This window comes from Dendropsophus ebraccatus, chromosome 9, assembly GCF_027789765.1.
Source record: "Dendropsophus ebraccatus isolate aDenEbr1 chromosome 9, aDenEbr1.pat, whole genome shotgun sequence".
Classification (NCBI taxonomy): domain Eukaryota; kingdom Metazoa; phylum Chordata; class Amphibia; order Anura; family Hylidae; genus Dendropsophus; species Dendropsophus ebraccatus.
The window spans coordinates 1,917,516-1,935,339 of NC_091462.1; the positions used below are offsets into that span (position 1 = coordinate 1,917,516).

The following is a 17,824-nucleotide window of genomic DNA, read 5'->3' on the forward strand; positions in this document are numbered from 1 at the left end:
GCAAGAGCTTGAATATAGGGAGTAAAGGATAGATCCGAGTGTAGCATAACCCCCAGACATCGAGCTTGATGCACAGGATAGTACCACAGACTGAGAGGGAGATGTCTGGTTTGAGTTGATTAGACGGAGGGAATACGAAAAGTTCCGTTTTAGAAAGTTTAAAAAATAGAGAGGTCATAGTGTTAGAGCGGATAGACAGTCATGGGTGTTTTGCAGGAATGCAGTGGTGATTGTTGTGTCCCACCACGGGTGTTTAGTGTTCCAGTCTTTTTTACTCAAAGCTGAGTGGTGATGAAGGTTGCATTCTCTAGTTTCACCATTAGATGTCAGTGTTTTCTATGTATAGTCTTTTCTATTGCACAGCTGAAGTAAGCAAAGGGTTACTGTTTCTTATATATTATGTACTTTTATTGACCAATAGAGATACTCTTCTTTTCTAGCCTATCCTTTCTCTTCTTTACTTTACACACATTCTTTTCCACCACTCACAGGGTCTTTTACACATCCCTGTAGGAAAAAGTCACTTGGGAGGAAGTGTAGCATCAATCTTCTTCAGATTCTCGTGGGAGGACACACAGACCAGACGTCCCTGCTGTAGCCAAGCCAGGGCCAGGCTTTGCCAGGACCCCTGTCTGGGACAGTCTAGATGTTAGTGAGTCTGAGACACACATATGTATGTACCAACCAGAGACGCTCAGTTCTTACAGTCTACATAAATCTATGATACAGTGCTAGACACTACAGAAGTTGGGGATAAACCCAGCCCATGCTGAGAACCACTCTACAAAGTCAGGGCAGTATGCTGATCTACAGAGGAACTAGTCTGAATAGGACAAAAATACCAGAAGGTCTACGTATCCTACCTTGCAGTGCAGGTGACACCGGAGAACCTCAGACACTTAGCATCACCCAGGTAACCACGGCTGGGGCTTATATCACCCTATTAGGACGGGAAAATCGACACTGTAGCGGAGAAGGTGGTAAGACACAGTCTAAACACAAATACAAGTAAACGTCTCACCCTCAAGTCTCAAGTATTTCTCCTAAAGTTCCGGCAGAGCACAGTACTACTTTGGGTTAGGACTCCCTTGACAAACTCCTCTCCTCTATGCAACTCCACTTTACTCTAGACTTTCAACTATACAAGCACAACTACAACTGTCTCTCTCTTTCAAGTATCTCTGCAGCACAGATCCAGTGAAGCACTGGATCATGATTATCTATTGTCGAGGTGCCTTCCCAAAGAAGGCCTACTGTTGTTGGCTGTTTCCTAATTGAGTTGGAGAATGGGTCCGGATCCCCTCTCCCACACCATGCACTTAGAATGAGGACACAGACAACGTATCTTGCAAACAAGTCTGGTGTGTTCCCCCATCTCTGAGAACCCACCTTTATTTATACAGGAAAAAACCAATGGATATGAATGTAAAATGCAAAGTCATACACTATGCAAGTCATCAACTTCAAAAGAACGAATAACTACGGATATATTTTGACAGATATGGATATACAATAAGATTAAATGTTCAATTAAAATTGTTTACATAAGGATGTTGATACATACATAAGGATGCTAAAAAACATTTGTTATCTGCTTACGAGAATGTGAATTCTAAAATAACATTTATTATCTGCTGGGAACAGACGGTGGACCAGCTGTCTGTCCTTGAACAGGATTCAGTCATGTAGGAAAGTTCATGAGAAAAGAATTTATTTTTCTTCTATTTTATCCTGTTATATCTTCCTTCAAACTTTGGATGGATTAACTCATTCCTCTCATCTATTTACTGCCAAAGTGTTGTGTGTTAGTGGACTCAGTCATCTCTTCCTCCGCACCAGCACCTATACACACAGCACCAGCACCTATACACACTAGCCGCACACTTTGGGTAATTTTTCCCCTTTCTGTGGGTGGCGGTACCGATAGTCTGGGGGGGTCAACTGCCACTCAGGACTACCGTGATAGGAGCCCAAGGGACCCATCACAGCCCATCAGGTCACCGACCATTTTGGGGAGTACAGCCAGACATCCTCTACATAGCAGGTACCAACATCCCACCTGTGTGCTGGACTAACACTGGGGTCACGACAATACCATCTCTGGGTGAACCGTACAGCGGGCACATCAATCCACACAGTGCCACGCTACACCACATGATGTCACAAAAAGACAAGTAGAGCTGGGTGTCATCAGTGTAAAAATGGTATTGAAGGCCAAACCTGCTGATGGTCTGTCCGCTGGGGGCTGTATAGAGGGAGAAGAGGAGGGGCCCAGGACCGATCCCTGGGGAACCCCAACAGTAAGAGGTAAGGGAGAAGAAGTAGAGCCCGAGAGGGATACAGTGAAAGAGCGGTCAGAGAGGTAGGAAGAGAACCAAGAGAGCGGAGCATGGAGAGGAGGAGCTGGGGGGCTACAGTGTCACATACTACAGATAGAGCGGAGCATGGAGAGGAGGAGCTGGGGGGCTACAGTGTCACATACTACAGATAGAGCGGAGCATGGAGAGGGGGAGCTGGGGGGCTACAGTGTCACATACTACAGATAGAGCGGAGCATGGAGAGGAGGAGCTGGGGGGCTACAGTGTCACATACTACAGATAGAGCGGAGCATGGAGAGGAGGAGCTGGGGGGCTACAGTTTCACATACTACAGATAGAGCGGAGCATGGAGAGGGGGAGCTGGGGGGCTACAGTGTCACATACAGATAGAGCGGAGCATGGAGAGGGGGAGCTGGGGGGCTACAGTGTCACATACAGATAGAGCGGAGCATGGAGAGGAGGAGCTGGGGGGCTACAGTGTCACATACTACAGATAGAGCGGAGCATGGAGAGGAGGAGCTGGGGGGCTACAGTGTCACATACTACAGATAGAGCGGAGCATAGAGAGGAGGAGCTGGGGGGCTACAGTGTCACATACAGATAGAGTGGAGCATGGAGAGGAGGAGCTGGGGGGCTACAGTGTCACATACAGATAGAGCGGAGCATGGAGAGGAGGAGCTGGGGGGCTACAGTGTCACATACTACAGATAGAGCGGAGCATGGAGAGGAGGAGCTGGGGGGCTACAGTGTCACATACACATAGAGCGGAGCATGGAGAGGAGGAGCTGGGGGGCTACAGTGTCACATACTACAGATAGAGCGGAGCATGGAGAGGGGGAGCTGGGGGGCTACAGTGTCACATACAGATAGAGCGGAGCATGGAGAGGGGGAGCTGGGGGGCTACAGTGTCACATACAGATAGAGCGGAGCATGGAGAGGAGGAGCTGGGGGGCTACAGTGTCACATACAGATAGAGCGGAGCATGGAGAGGAGGGGCTGGGGGGCTACAGTGTCACATACAGATAGAGCGGAGCATGGAGAGGAGGAGCTGGGGGGCTACAGTGTCACATACAGATAGAGAGGAGCATGGAGAGGGGGAGCCGGGGGGCTACAGTGTCACATACTACAGATAGAGCGGAGCATGGAGCGGAGCATGGAGAGGAGGAGCTGGGGGGCTACAGTGTCACATACTACAGATAGAGCGGAGCATGGAGAGGAGGAGCTGGGGGGCTACAGTGTCACATACAGATAGAGCGGAGCATGGAGAGGAGGAGCTGGGGGGCTACAGTGTCACATACTACAGGTAGAGCGGAGCATGGAGAGGAGGAGCTGGGGGGCTACAGTGTCACATACTACAGATAGAGCGGAGCATGGAGAGGAGGAGCTGGGGGGCTACAGTGTCACATACTACAGATAGAGCGGAGCATGGAGAGGAGGAGCTGGGGGGCTACAGTGTCACATACTACAGATAGAGCGGAGCATGGAGAGGAGGAGCTGGGGGGCTACAGTGTCACATACAGATAGAGAGGAGCATGGAGAGGGGGAGCTGGGGGGCTACAGTGTCACATACAGATAGAGCGGAGCATGGAGAGGAGGAGCTGGGGGGCTACAGTGTCACATACTACAGATAGAGCGGAGCATGGAGAGGAGGAGCTGGGGGGCTACAATGTCACATACAGATAGAGCGGAGCATGGAGAGGAGGAGCTGGGGGGCTACAATGTCACATACAGATAGAGCGGAGCATGGAGAGGAGGCGCTGGGGGGCTACAGTGTCACATACAGATAGAGCGGAGCATGGAGAGGAGGAGCTGGGGGGCTACAGTGTCACATACAGATAGAGAGGAGCATGGAGAGGAGGAGCCGGGGGGCTACAGTGTCACATACTACAGATAGAGCGGAGCATGGAGCGGAGCATGGAGAGGAGGAGCTGGGGGGCTACAGTGTCACATACTACAGATAGAGCGAAGCGTGGAGAGGAGGAGCTGGGGGGGCTACAGTGTCACATACAGATAGAGCGGAGCATGGAGAGGAGGAGCTGGGGGGCTACAGTGTCACATACAGATAGAGCGGAGCATGGAGAGGAGGAGCTGGGGGCTACAGTGTCACATACAGATAGAGCGGAGCATGGAGAGGAGGAGCTGGGGGGCTACAGTGTCACATACAGATAGAGCGGAGCATGGAGAGGAGGGGCTGGGGGGCTACAGTGTCACATACAGATAGAGCGGAGCATGGAGAGGAGGAGCTGGGGGGCTACAGTGTCACATACAGATAGAGCGGAGCATGGAGAGGAGGAGCTGGGGGGCTACAGTGTCACATACAGATAGAGCGGAGCATGGAGAGGAGGAGCTGGGGGGCTACAGTGTCACATACTACAGATAGAGCCGAGCATGGAGAGGGGGAGCTGGGGGGCTACAGTGTCACATACTACAGATAGAGCGGAGCATGGAGAGGAGGAGCTGGGGGGCTACAGTGTCACATACTACAGATAGAGCGGAGCATAGAGAGGAGGAGCTGGGGGGCTACAGTGTCACATACTACAGATAGAGCGGAGCATAGAGAGGAGGAGCTGGGGGGCTACAGTGTCACATACAGATAGAGAGGAGCATGGAGAGGAGGAGCTGGGGGGCTACAGTGTCACATACTACAGATAGAGCGGAGCATGGAGAGGAGGAGCTGGGGGCTACAGTGTCACATACTACAGATAGAGCGGAGCATGGAGAGGGGGAGCTGGGGGGCTACAGTGTCACATACAGATAGAGCGGAGCATGGAGAGGGGGAGCTGGGGGGCTACAGTGTCACATACTACAGATAGAGCGGAGCATGGAGAGGAGGAGCTGGGGGGCTACAGTGTCACATACAGATAGAGCGGAGCATGGAGAGGAGGAGCTGGGGGGCTACAGTGTCACATACAGATAGAGCGGAGCATGGAGAGGAGGAGCTGGGGGGCTACAGTGTCACATACAGATAGAGCGGAGCATGGAGAGGAGGAGCTGGGGGGCTACAGTGTCACATACAGATAGAGCGGAGCATGGAGAGGGGGAGCTGGGGGGCTGCAGTGTCACATACTACAGATAGAGCGGAGCATGGAGAGGAGGAGCTGGGGGGCTACAGTGTCACATACAGATAGAGCGGAGCATGGAGAGGGGAGCTGGGGGGCTACAGTGTCACATACTACAGATAGAGCGGAGCATGGAGAGGAGGAGCTGGGGGGCTACAGTGTCACATACTACAGATAGAGCAGAGCATGGAGAGGAGGAGCTGGGGGGCTACAGTGTCACATACTACAGATAGAGCGGAGCATGGAGAGGAGGAGCTGGGGGGCTACAGTGTCACATACTACAGATAGAGCGGAGCATGGAGAGGGGAGCTGGGGGGCTACAGTGTCACATACAGATAGAGCGGAGCATGGAGAGGGGGAGCTGGGGGGCTACAGTGTCACATACAGATAGAGCGGAGCATGGAGAGGAGGCGAAAAGTCACTCTGTCACTGGATAAAAAGCCGAGAGCGGGAGGGGTGTGGCTTAGCCATGGAGCCGTGAGGAAGCACTGCTGCAGAGCTCCAGGTCCAGCTGTGCGAGTTTCGCTCTTTTTAACCCACCTACCGGTCTGAACCTCATGTCACGCAAGAGGGATAAGAGCGTTGACCCCTCCAGAACTCCGGTGACCCGTTCCAGTAGCTCCACATCGCGGATTGACCGCTTTCTTCAGGTGACGAGACCGGACGGCGCGGCTGCAGAGGGAGCTAAGATGGCGCTGATACCCTCACAGCAGACCAAGAGGGACACGCGCAGTAACCAGTCGACTAGCTCCGGGCTGCAGGCAAGCCAGGATGATTCACAAGACCCCATGGCCTCCTCCCCGTGGCCTCTGTTCCCCCTGACCCAACAGCCGAGTGGGCCCGGTCCACAGTCGGTGGATCGCCAACATGGCGCGCTGGTCCACAATGAACTGCAGTTACTGCGAGAGCTGATCCAGGCGCTCCCAACCCGCAACGATCTGGACGCGGTAGTCCACCGCATCGAGTTGTCACAACAGCAGGCCATTGCGGCGGTGTGTGCGGAGGTCACACAGATAGAGTACCACCGCTACCGAGGCCTCCCTGTCTGACCGCATGGACTCCCTGGAGAGTGACATGGTGCGTGCCGGAGCCCATATGCAGCACCTTGCCATGCTCCTGGATGACCAGGAGAACAGGGGGAGAAGAAATAGCATCCGCTTGAAAGGGTTACCAGAACGCCCACAAGATGATGAGCTTATACGCCGGGTGACTGAGATCTTCAACATGGCTGCTGCGCGCCCACTAGACTCTACTTTCATCATAGACAGAGTGCACAGAGTTAACCGGTCCCCTCAGAGTGATAACACCATGCCGAGAGATGTGTTGTGCCGGCTGCACTACTATACTGACAAGGACCTCATTGTTCAAGCTGTGCGTAACTCAGGTACTGTTGCCTATGAGGGTGTGCAGGTGCGGCTGTTCCCTGATATCTCCCCCCTCACCTTATACATGCGGAAGCAGTTGCAGCCGGTCCTGCTGGCCATCAGGGAGGCGGGGGCCACATACCGCTGGGGGCACCCCATTCATGTAATAGTCCGCAGGGGATCGTCCACCTTCGTTCTACGAAGGCATGAGGAACTGCAGCAACTATTCTCCTTCCTGGACATTCCTCCAGTGTCAGTTCCGGATTGGCTGGCTCTTGACAGGCTAGATCCCCCACCTCGCCAATCTCGCCGCCGTAGACGCTCGATCCGGAGGGGCGCTTCCCCTTCTCCGCCCCGTCCAGACCCCACGGTCATGGACCTCTCCCAGAGGATGCCTCAGGAAGCTTGACTTGGAAACCTGCCGTGGCTTGGACACCCTGCCTGCTGACATTCCCTCATGGTGGCCTCCCTATTGGGAGCTACGCTGCTCATGGTGTCTGCAACTACACAGCGCCTCTGCGCCTCCTCCTTAAGTGACTTCAACGCCACAGTTGCCCTCGAGGCACCTGCTGTGCAAATTCAGTGGGGCCTTCCTAGCTCTCATTTTTATTGTAACCCCTCTTGTTGTACCATATGTAATTGGTGGTGGGTGGGTTTTTTGTAACTAAGTTTGTGCCCCGGCGCCTCCCTCCTGGAGTTCCTGACCCTTCTTTTCTGTGGGGCTCTGGAGGTGGGGCGCTGGTGAATGTTTCTGTTCGTATGGCTGGCCTGGAGCCGGCTCTTATGGTTTTCTACAACCCCATCTTTACTTTCCTCTCCTTCTTGTTCTTCTTTCCTGGACCCTTTTTGGGTCTTTGTCTCTGACTTGCACTTTGGTGCCCCTAGCTCTTGGGGCGCACTCTCTCTGGGCTGCGCACCCTTCTACTTCTTTGTTTCTGCCTGGTCTTTCTCTTTCCTTACCCCACTCCTCTTCTCCCCCTCTTTTCCTGCCTCTCCTAACCATCCCTCCCACCCCTTTTCCCGCCTTCCCCTTCCCTGCCTTCCCCTTTCCCTCCCGGTACCGTGTTGTTTCTAGTGTTCACTTTTGTTGGTAGCATTCCCCATGTCACAGCGATCTCAGACAGTGTTGAGGGTGGGCTCCCTCAATGTAAAGGGCCTCCATGATTGTGGGAAACGTTCCATAATGATGAACCTCCTTAAAAAACTAAATCTACATGTTGCCTTTATTCAGGAAACTCACATGCTGTCTACCCATAAATTTTCTCTATCTAACTCTTGGTTTCCATTTACTTACCATAGCTTTTCTCCTGTCCAGAAGGCAAGAGGCACGTCTATCCTGATTGCGCGTTCGCTCCCATGGGAGTTCATGGACTCTCGGTGTGATGAAGAGGGGCGTAGTCTGTTCGTTAAAGGCCGTATCGCCTCACAGGTATTTACGTTTGCCTCTCTCTACATGCCGAATTCAGGTCAGGCCAGGGCGCTGGAGTCTTACTTAGAGACCCTTGACGACTTTGCTGAGGGGGTGGTCGTGGTGGGTGTTGACATCAATGTGGCTTTGGAATCCGCCATTGATACCTCGAAGGGCACCTCACACCTGAACCGGGCCACATTACGGAAAATTTCCTCACTCCTACATGACCACCAGCTAATAGATTCTTGGAGGCTCTGTCACCCCAGGACAGGGACTACTCCTTCTATTCGCAGCCCCACCAAATGTATTCTAGACTCGATTACCTATTTTTAAAACATAGGGACTTAGCCCTCCTGTTGGATGCTTCGATCGATAACATAACTTTCTCGGACCATGCACTGATTTTGTTGCAAATTGCCCTCCCTACGCCCTACCCCACACAGTGGCATTGGCAACTGAACGCTTCCTTGATTCAGGATGTCGCGATTTTAGCGGACCTGAGGAAGGAACTGGAGGACTACTTCAGAATTAACAGGACGGACGACGTTTCACCCACAGTTTTGTGGGAGGCCCATAAATGTGTCGCCAGAGGGGTATTGGTGAAGCACGGGGCGCACCTGAAGCGGGAAAAATCTGCTAAGACTGTTAAACTCCTGGGTAAACTTGGGGAGCTGGAGGCCGCCCATAAGGCTACCCCTTCTAGTGCGGTGGGTGTGGAGCTGGCGCGAGTTAGAGAGGAACTCCGTACACACTTGTTGGACAAAGCCAAAGCGACACTGACTAGGTGCAGGCGGCACTTTTATGAGTTTGGGAACAAGTGTGGACGGAAATTAGCAAGGGCACTTCGAACCCAGCGCGCTTGCACATTTGTACCCTCCATCTCCTCCTCTCAAGGTCACAGAATACATTTACCGGTTGAAATTGCCGCGGCCTTTAAAGACTACTATGCTGCCCTGTATACCTGTGACCGGTCCAACCCCCTAACTCTTAGCGCAGAATTTCAAAACAAGGTTCGGTCCTACATAGCAAACTCGGGCATGCCCCGCCTCCCTGAGGAGGCCCTTGCCTCCTTGGAAACTCCCATCTCTCCCACTGAATGGCAGGCTGCACTGAAGGCTACACAACCTGGGAAGGCACCCGGCCCTGATGGCCTCACCCTAATCTATTATAAATCCCTGGATTCCCTCTTAGCCCCCCACTTCTTGGCAGCCTTTAATTCCCTTACGTCGGGGGTCTCTCCCCCACGTGACATGACCAGGGCTATTATAGCCGTGATCCCCAAGGAAGGGAAGGACCCCACGCAGTGTTCTAATTATAGGCCCATCTCATTACTGAGTGTGGACCTCAAACTATTTGCGAAAATTCTGGCCACAAGACTTTCTGTGTACTTGGGGGATGTCGTTCACCTGGACCAGACGGGCTTCTTACCCAGTCGCGAGGCCCGGGATAATACGATACGTGCAGTTGACTTGATCCATAAGGCCAACCTCGGAGGCATCCCTCTGATGCTACTATCGACTGACGCCGAAAAGGCCTTCGATCGAGTCAACTGGACGTACATGGAGGAAACGCTTCGGGCTTTGAGCTTTGGCCCCAACTTTCTCTCTTGGGTCCTAGCTTTGTACTCCAACCCCTCAGCGGTGGTCCGGGTGAACGGTATCCTCTCGGGGAGTTTTATGATCGCCAATGGCACCCGCCAGGGGTGTCCCCTCTCTCCCCTCATATTCGTCTTAACTCTTGAGCCCTTCCTCTGTCAAATTCGCGCCCTGTCGGATCTGGGGGGGGGGGGGGGGGTTCGGGGGGGGGGGGGACGTTGCGTGAGTTGGGCACGTTTGCCTCGTTCTCAAACTTCAAAATAAATTACTCCAAATCCGAGGCTCTTAATGTGTCACTCCCACCTGGTGTGGTCTCCACCCTCCGGTCGTCCTTTCGGTTCCGATGGGCCGCAAAAGCTATTAAGTACCTTGGCATTTCTCTACCCTCTAACCTGCGTGATCTATACCAACTAAACTTTCCCCCCATCCTCGCTCACATTCAATCTTGTTGCCAGACCTGACGATCGGGTGCCCTTACCTGGTTTGGCAGGTGTTCTATATTCAAAATGACACTTTTACCCAAGCTCCTCTATTCTTTCCAATGCATACCTGTTAAAATACCGAAGGCCTTCTTTAGGGCCTTGTCTTCAGTGCAGATCAAATTAAATTTGTGTGGGGCTCCAAACCTGCCAGATTGAAAAGGACTTTGCTATGTAGGACTAAAGCACAAGGTGGGGTGGCCCTTCCAGATATACAAAGTTATTACTTGGCGGCAACGCTAGTTAGAGCAATTGACTGGATACGTCATGGTGACCTCAAGCAATGGGTGGGTATAGAGCAATCCTTCACCGATACCCCCCTGGGATGCATCCCCTGGCTTCCGAGGCGCTACCTAAATGATCTCAGGCTCCATCCCTCTATTGGCCCGTTAATACTGGCCTGTAATGAAGCTATGATCCGCTCTCGTTTTCTCCCCTTCCTCTCGCCCATGATGCCCATTCTGGGACACCCTGACTTCCCACCTGGTCTGATGGACCCCGTGTTTCAAATCTGGCGTAGAGCCGGGCAGGGTGTGGCCTCCGAATTTATAGTCAATTCGGCCTGGGCGAACCTGTCTGATCTCTTAGCACGTTCCGAACCGGCGCCTTTGGGTCCTTGGCGTGCCAACCAACGTGCCCTCTACCTACGTGCCTTACCTCCCCCAACTCAGATTCCCTCATCAAAGACACATTTTGAGGCATTGTGCTCCGGTGTGGGTGTCCTTCGACATTCTCTCTCGCTGATTTATGCTGACATGATTTCGCCACCTGACCAGGACCCCCCCCCTTCCTGAAGAAGGGAAGAGGGCTTGCAGTTGTCGTTGACCCCGTCCCAGCGGACCGATATACTCATGTTAACACACAAGTGCTCTGTTAGCTCTCGCTTTCAGGAGGCAGGTTACAAGCTGACCTCCCGCTGGTACAGGGTCCCCGTCAAACTGCACGCAATTTGGCCAGATGCCGATCCCTCCTGTTGGCGATGCGGTACCGCGGAGGGCACATTTCTTCACATATTTTGGCCCTGTCCCTCCCGTACTCACTTCTGGGATAAAGTTCAGGACGTAGCCCGAAAAATCTCTGGGACCACAATAGCCTTCACCCCGGCGTTGTTTCTTCTTCATCACACCGAGATGTCTACCAAGAAATACCGGCGTTCTGTTCTGAGATTTCTGGTAATGACTGCCAGAGCATGTATTCCCTTATATTGGAAGCGTACAGATGCTCCCCCTGTTGCACTCTGGATACGGAAGGTTAACGAGGTAATGAGAATGGAGGACATGACCTCCTTCCTCCATAATGCCAATGCCCGGTTTTATCGGACCTGGCTCCCATGTATGGAATTTCAACAGACAGCAGAATATTCTGAATTGCTGGGTGGTGAGGTAATTTCTGATGTTTGAGGGATACACCCTCGGCCCTCTGGATCGCTTGTGTCTCCTGATGTTACGCCTCCCTGGTGTTTCCCCCTCCTGTTTGCTTCCCCCCCCCCCCCGTTTCCCCCCTTCCCTCTTGCCCTCGTCTTCCCTTTTTCCCTCCTTCTTCTCTCTCTCTTTCTGTACTCTATGGCCCTATGGGCTTGGAGTGGGCTCCTTCGGCCTCCTCCCCTTTGTTGGTTTTAAGGAAATTTGAAAGTGGAGAATTGGGGGTTGACTGGGGGTTCCCTCGGAGTCGCCTTAATTTTCTTCTGGCTCTTATTTTCATTTGCTACTTACTTGTGGTTTCATTTATATAATTGCGCTCTGTTATTCCATCTATTGCTGTGGCGGTTTTGGGGTTGCAACCCCTTGGTTATACTTGCCAATTGTGGTGTTAAATAAAGAGTTTATAAAAAAAAAAAAAAAAAAGCCGAGAGCGATGAGAAAGTTGCAGAGGGAATAGGGTCTATGAGGCTGGGAGGTGATGTCAGAGCTGATAGGAGTAGGAGGCCAGGTCTTCAGCGCAGAGGTCAGTGATGGGTGACTGAGCTTTGGGTTTAAGAAGAGATTTAAAGGTGTTGAAGAGACACTTTGGGTTGTTAAATAGTGAGGAGATGAGAGAGGTGAAATAAGCCGGTTTGAGCTACAGAGTCCAGGGTCGTTTTCAGGGTGTGGAGGCAGTGAGGGATGAGATTGGGGACAGTGAGGATTGTAGGGAGTCTGTGAGTTGTTGATACCACGCAGATTTCTGTATATGTATGGGGAAGGGGTGTCAGAAGGGGCCGATGTTAGTGATCGAGAAAGAGGGAAGGTTGTGGTTAGATAACTCTGATGGATCGTTTGTAAAGTTGGAGATTATACAGTGTCTGAAGATGATCAGCTCCAGGGAAATCCCACCATTGTGTGTGGGAGAGTCTGTTAGTTATGAGAGGCCGAAAGAGGAGGTTAGGGAGGATAGCTGAGAGGCCGGAGAGGAGATATCCATGGAGAAGTCACCCAGAATTAGGAACTTCTGTAGATAAGAAATGAGGGAGCCAGGTGGCAAAGTGGTCGCGGAATTGTCAAGGAGAGTCGGGGGGACGTAAGATAACAGCAATTCTGAGGGGAAGTGGGCGGAAGAGTCTGAGGGTGTGAACCTCAAAGGAGAGGAAAGAGAGTGAGGGTGGTTCAGGGTGAAAGACCTGGAAGGTGCACTGCGGGGAGAGGACACCAACTCCTCCACCATGACTATCCTCAGGTCTGGGGGGGGTGGGAGAGATGAAGACCAACTCCTCCACCATGCATACCCTCAGGTCTGGGGGGTGTGGGAGAGATGAAGACCAACTCCTCCACCATGACTATCCTCAGGTCTGGGGGGTGTGGGAGAGATGAACACCAACTCCTCCACCATGCCTACCCTCAGGTCTGGGGGGTGTGGGAGAGATGAAGACCAACTCCTCCACCATGCCTACCCTCAGGTCTGGGGGGTGTGGGAGAGATGAACACCAACTCCTCCACCATGCCTATCCTCAGGTCTGGGGGTGTAAGAGAGAAGAACACCAACTCTCCACCATGACTATCCTCAGGTCTGGGGGTGTGAGAGAGAAGAACACCAACTCCTCCACCATGCCTACCCTCAGGTCTGGGGGTGTGGGACAGATGAAGACCAACTCCTCCACCATGCCTACCCTTAGGTCTGGGGGGTGTGGAAGAGATGAAGACCAACTCCTCCACCATGACTATCCTCAGGTCTGGGGGTGTGGGACAGATGAAGACCAACTCCTCCACCATGCCTACCCTCAGGTCTGGGGGGTGTGGGAGAGATGAACACCAACTCCTCCACCATGCCTACCCTTAGGTCTGGGGGGTGTGGGAGAGAAGAACACCAACTCTCCACCATGACTATCCTCAGGTCTGGGGGTGTGAGAGAGAAGAACACCAACTCCTCCACCATGCCTACCCTTAGGTCTGGGGGGTGTGGGACAGATGAAGACCAACTCCTCCACCATGCCTACCCTTAGGTCTGGGGGGTGTGGGAGAGATGAAGACCAACTCCTCCACCATGACTATCCTCAGGTCTGGGGTGTGTGGAAGAGATGAAGACCAACTCCTCCACCATGCCTACCCTCAGGTCTGGGGGGTGTGGGAGAGATGAACACCAACTCCTCCACCATGACTATCCTCAGGTCTGGGGTGTGTGGAAGAGATGAAGACCAACTCCTCCACCATGCCTACCCTCAGGTCTGGGGGGTGTGGGAGAGATGAAGACCAACTCCTCCACCATGCATACCCTCAGGTCTGGGGGGTGTGGGAGAGATGAAGACCAACTCCTCCACCATGACTATCCTCAGGTCTAGGGGTGTGGGACAGATGAACACCAACTCCTCCACCATGCCTACCCTCAGGTCTGGGGGGTGTGGGAGAGATGAACACCAACTCCTCCACCATGCCTATCCTCAGGTCTGGGGGTGTAAGAGAGAAGAACACCAACTCTCCACCATGACTATCCTCAGGTCTGGGGGTGTGAGAGAGAAGAACACCAACTCCTCCACCATGCCTACCCTCAGGTCTGGGGGTGTGGGACAGATGAAGACCAACTCCTCCACCATGCCTACCCTTAGGTCTGGGGGGTGTGGAAGAGATGAAGACCAACTCCTCCACCATGACTATCCTCAGGTCTAGGGGTGTGGGACAGATGAAGACCAACTCCTCCACCATGCCTACCCTCAGGTCTGGGGGGTGTGGGAAAGATGAACACCAACTCCTCCACCATGCCTACCCTTAGGTCTAGGGGGTGTGGGAGAGAAGAACACCAACTCTCCACCATGACTATCCTCAGGTCTGGGGGTGTGAGAGAGAAGAACACCAACTCCTCCACCATGCCTACCCTTAGATCTGGGGTGTGTGGGACAGATGAAGACCAACTCCTCCACCATGCCTACCCTTAGGTCTGGGGGGTGTGGGAGAGATGAAGACCAACTCCTCCACCATGACTATCCTCAGGTCTGGGGTGTGTGGAAGAGATGAAGACCAACTCCTCCACCATGCCTACCCTCAGGTCTGGGGGGTGTGGGAGAGATGAATACCAACTCCTCCACCATGACTATCCTCAGGTCTGGGGTGTGTGGAAGAGATGAAGACCAACTCCTCCACCATGCCTACCCTCAGGTCTGGGGGGTGTGGGAGAGATGAAGACCAACTCCTCCACCATGCATACCCTCAGGTCTGGGGGGGTGTGGGAGAGATGAAGACCAACTCCTCCACCATGACTATCCTCAGGTCTAGGGGTGTGGGACAGATGAACACCAACTCCTCCACCATGCCTACCCTCAGGTCTGGGGGGTGTGGGAGAGATGAACACCAACTCCTCCACCATGCCTATCCTCAGGTCTGGGGGTGTAAGAGAGAAGAACACCAACTCTCCACCATGACTATCCTCAGGTCTGGGGGTGTGAGAGAGAAGAACACCAACTCCTCCACCATGCCTACCCTCAGGTCTGGGGGTGTGGGACAGATGAAGACCAACTCCTCCACCATGCCTACCCTTAGGTCTGGGGGGTGTGGGAGAGATGAAGACCAACTCCTCCACCATGACTATCCTCAGGTCTAGGGGTGTGGGACAGATGAAGACCAACTCCTCCACCATGCCTACCCTCAGGTCTGGGGGGGGGTGGGAGAGATGAACACCAACTCCTCCACCATGCCTACCCTTAGGTCTGGGGGGTGTGGGAGAGAAGAACACCAACTCTCCACCATGACTATCCTCAGGTCTGGGGGTGTGAGAGAGAAGAACACCAACTCCTCCACCATGCCTACCCTTAGGTCTGGGGGGTGTGGGACAGATGAAGACCAACTCCTCCACCATGCCTACCCTTAGGTCTGGGGGGTGTGGGAGAGATGAAGACCAACTTCTCCACCATGACTATCCTCAGGTCTGGGGTGTGTGGAAGAGATGAAGACCAACTCCTCCACCATGCCTATCCTCAGGTCTGGGGGGTGTGGGAGAGATGAAGACCAACTCCTCCACCATGACTACCCTCAGGTCTGGGGGGTGTGGGAGAGATGAAGACCAACTCCTCCACCATGACTACCCTCAGGTCTGGGGGTGTGGGAGAGATGAAGACCAACTCCTCCACCATGACTATCCTTAGGTCTGGGGGTGTGGGAGAGATGAAGACCAACTCCTCCACCATGCCTACCCTCAGGTCTGGGGGGTGTGGGAGAGATGAAGACCAGCTCCTCCACCATGACTATCCTTAGGTCTGGGGGTGTGGGAGAGATGAAGACCAACTCCTCCACCATGCCTACCCTCAGGTCTGGGGGTGTGGGAGAGATGAAGACCAACTCCTCCACCATGCCTATCCTTAGGTCTGGGGGTGTGGGAGAGATGAAGACCAACTCCTCCACCATGACTACCCTCAGGTCTGGGGGTGTGGGAGAGATGAAGACCAACTCCTCCACCATGCCTACCCTCAGGTCTGGGGGTGTGGGAGAGATGAAGACCAACTCCTCCACCATGACTATCCTCATGTCTGGGGGTGTGGGACAAGTGAAGACCACCACAGAATAGAGCAGCAGGGGAAGCAGTGTCAGATGTTTGTAACCAGGTTTTAGTGAGAGCCAGAAGAGTGAAGGATTTGGTAATGAAGAGATCATAAATCTCAGAGAGTTTAATACACACTAAGTGAGAGTTCAGGAGAAGAGCGCAAGAGGGAGACTCTGGAGAGACAGAGGGAGCAGAAGATGGCAGACAGCAATTCTTCAGATTAAAAGAGAAGGATGAGGAGAGATGTCACCGGCAGCGAGAAGCAGGATAGAGAGAGACAGCAGGAGGACAGAGAGAGACAGCAGAAGGACAGAGAGAGACAGCAGGAGGACAGAGAGAGACAGCAGGAGGACAGAGAGAGACAGCAGAAGGATAGAGAGAGACAGCAGGAGGACAGAGAGAGACAGCAGAAGGATAGAGAGAATAAGCAGGAGGATAGAATGAGACAGCAGGAGGGGAGGGAGAGAGAGACAGCAGGAGGATAGGATAGGACAGGAGGCGAGGGGCTGATGGGAGCTATACATAGGGGAGGAGAGGGGAGAGGGGCTGATGGGAGCTATACATAGGGGAGGGGAGAGGGGCTGATGGGAGCTATACATAGGGGAGGAGAGGGGAGAGGGGCTGATGGGAGCTATACATAGGGGAGGGGAGAGGGGCTGATGGGAGCTATACATAGGGGAGGGGAGGAGAGAGGGGCTGATGGGAGCTATACATAGGGGAGGAGAGAGGGGCTGATGGGAGCTATACATAGGGGAGGAGAGGGGGGATGATGGGAGCTATACATAGGGGAGGAGAAAGGGGCTGATGGGAGCTATACATAGGGGAGGAGAGAGGGGATGATGGGAGCTATACATAGGGGAGGAGAGAGGGGCTGATGGGAGCTATACATAGGGGAGGAGAGAGGGGGCTGATGGGAGCTATACATAGGGGAGGAGAGGAGAGGGGGCTGATGGGAGCTATACATAGGGGAGGAGAGAGGGGCTGATGGGAGCTATACATAGGAGGGGAGAGAGGGGCTGATGGGAGCTATACATAGGGGAGGGGAGAGGGGCTGATGGGAGCTATACATAGGGGAGAAGAGAGGGGCTGATGGGAGCTATACATAGGAGGGGAGAGAGGGGCTGATGGGAGCTATACATAGGGGAGGGGAGAGGGGCTGATGGGAGCTATACATAGGGGGGAGAGAGGGGCTGATGGGAGCTATACATAGGGGAGGAGAGAGGGGCTGATGGGAGCTATACATAGGGGAGGAGAGGGGCTGATGGGAGCTATACATAGGGGAGGAGAGGGGCTGATGGGAGCTATACATAGGGGAGGAGAGGGGCTGATGGGAGCTATACATAGGGGAGGAGAGAGGGGACTGATGGGAGCTATACATAGGGGAGGGGAGAGAGGGGCTGATGGGAGCTATACATAGGGGAGGAGAGAGGGGCTGATGGGAGCTATACATAGGGGAGGAGAGAGGGGCTGATGGGAGCTATACATAGGGGAGGAGAGAGGGGCTGATGGGAGCTATACATAGGGGAGGGGAAAGGGGGCTGATGGGAGCTATACATAGGAGAGGGGAGAGGGGCTGATGGGAGCTATACATAGGGGGGAGAGAGGGGCTGATGGGAGCTATACATAGGGGAGGAGAGAGGGGCTGATGGGAGCTATAC

General features: G+C 53.5%; 1 protein-coding gene across 3 annotated transcripts in view; it reads right to left on the reverse strand.

Moving 5' to 3' along the window:
* Positions 1-17,824, reverse strand: part of LOC138800550 (intermediate filament protein ON3-like) — a 145,280-nt gene that overhangs the window by 92,792 nt on the left and 34,664 nt on the right. The window contains exon 1 of one of the 3 annotated variants that reach the window (XM_069982308.1): positions 6,820-6,928. The exons of the other annotated variants lie outside the window; for them this stretch is intronic. Coding sequence (XP_069838409.1) covers positions 6,820-6,900 — 81 coding nt within the window. The 5' untranslated portion in view covers positions 6,901-6,928. Of the gene's footprint in view, positions 1-6,819; positions 6,929-17,824 lie in introns of those variants that run through there. 3 annotated transcript variants of the gene reach the window in all.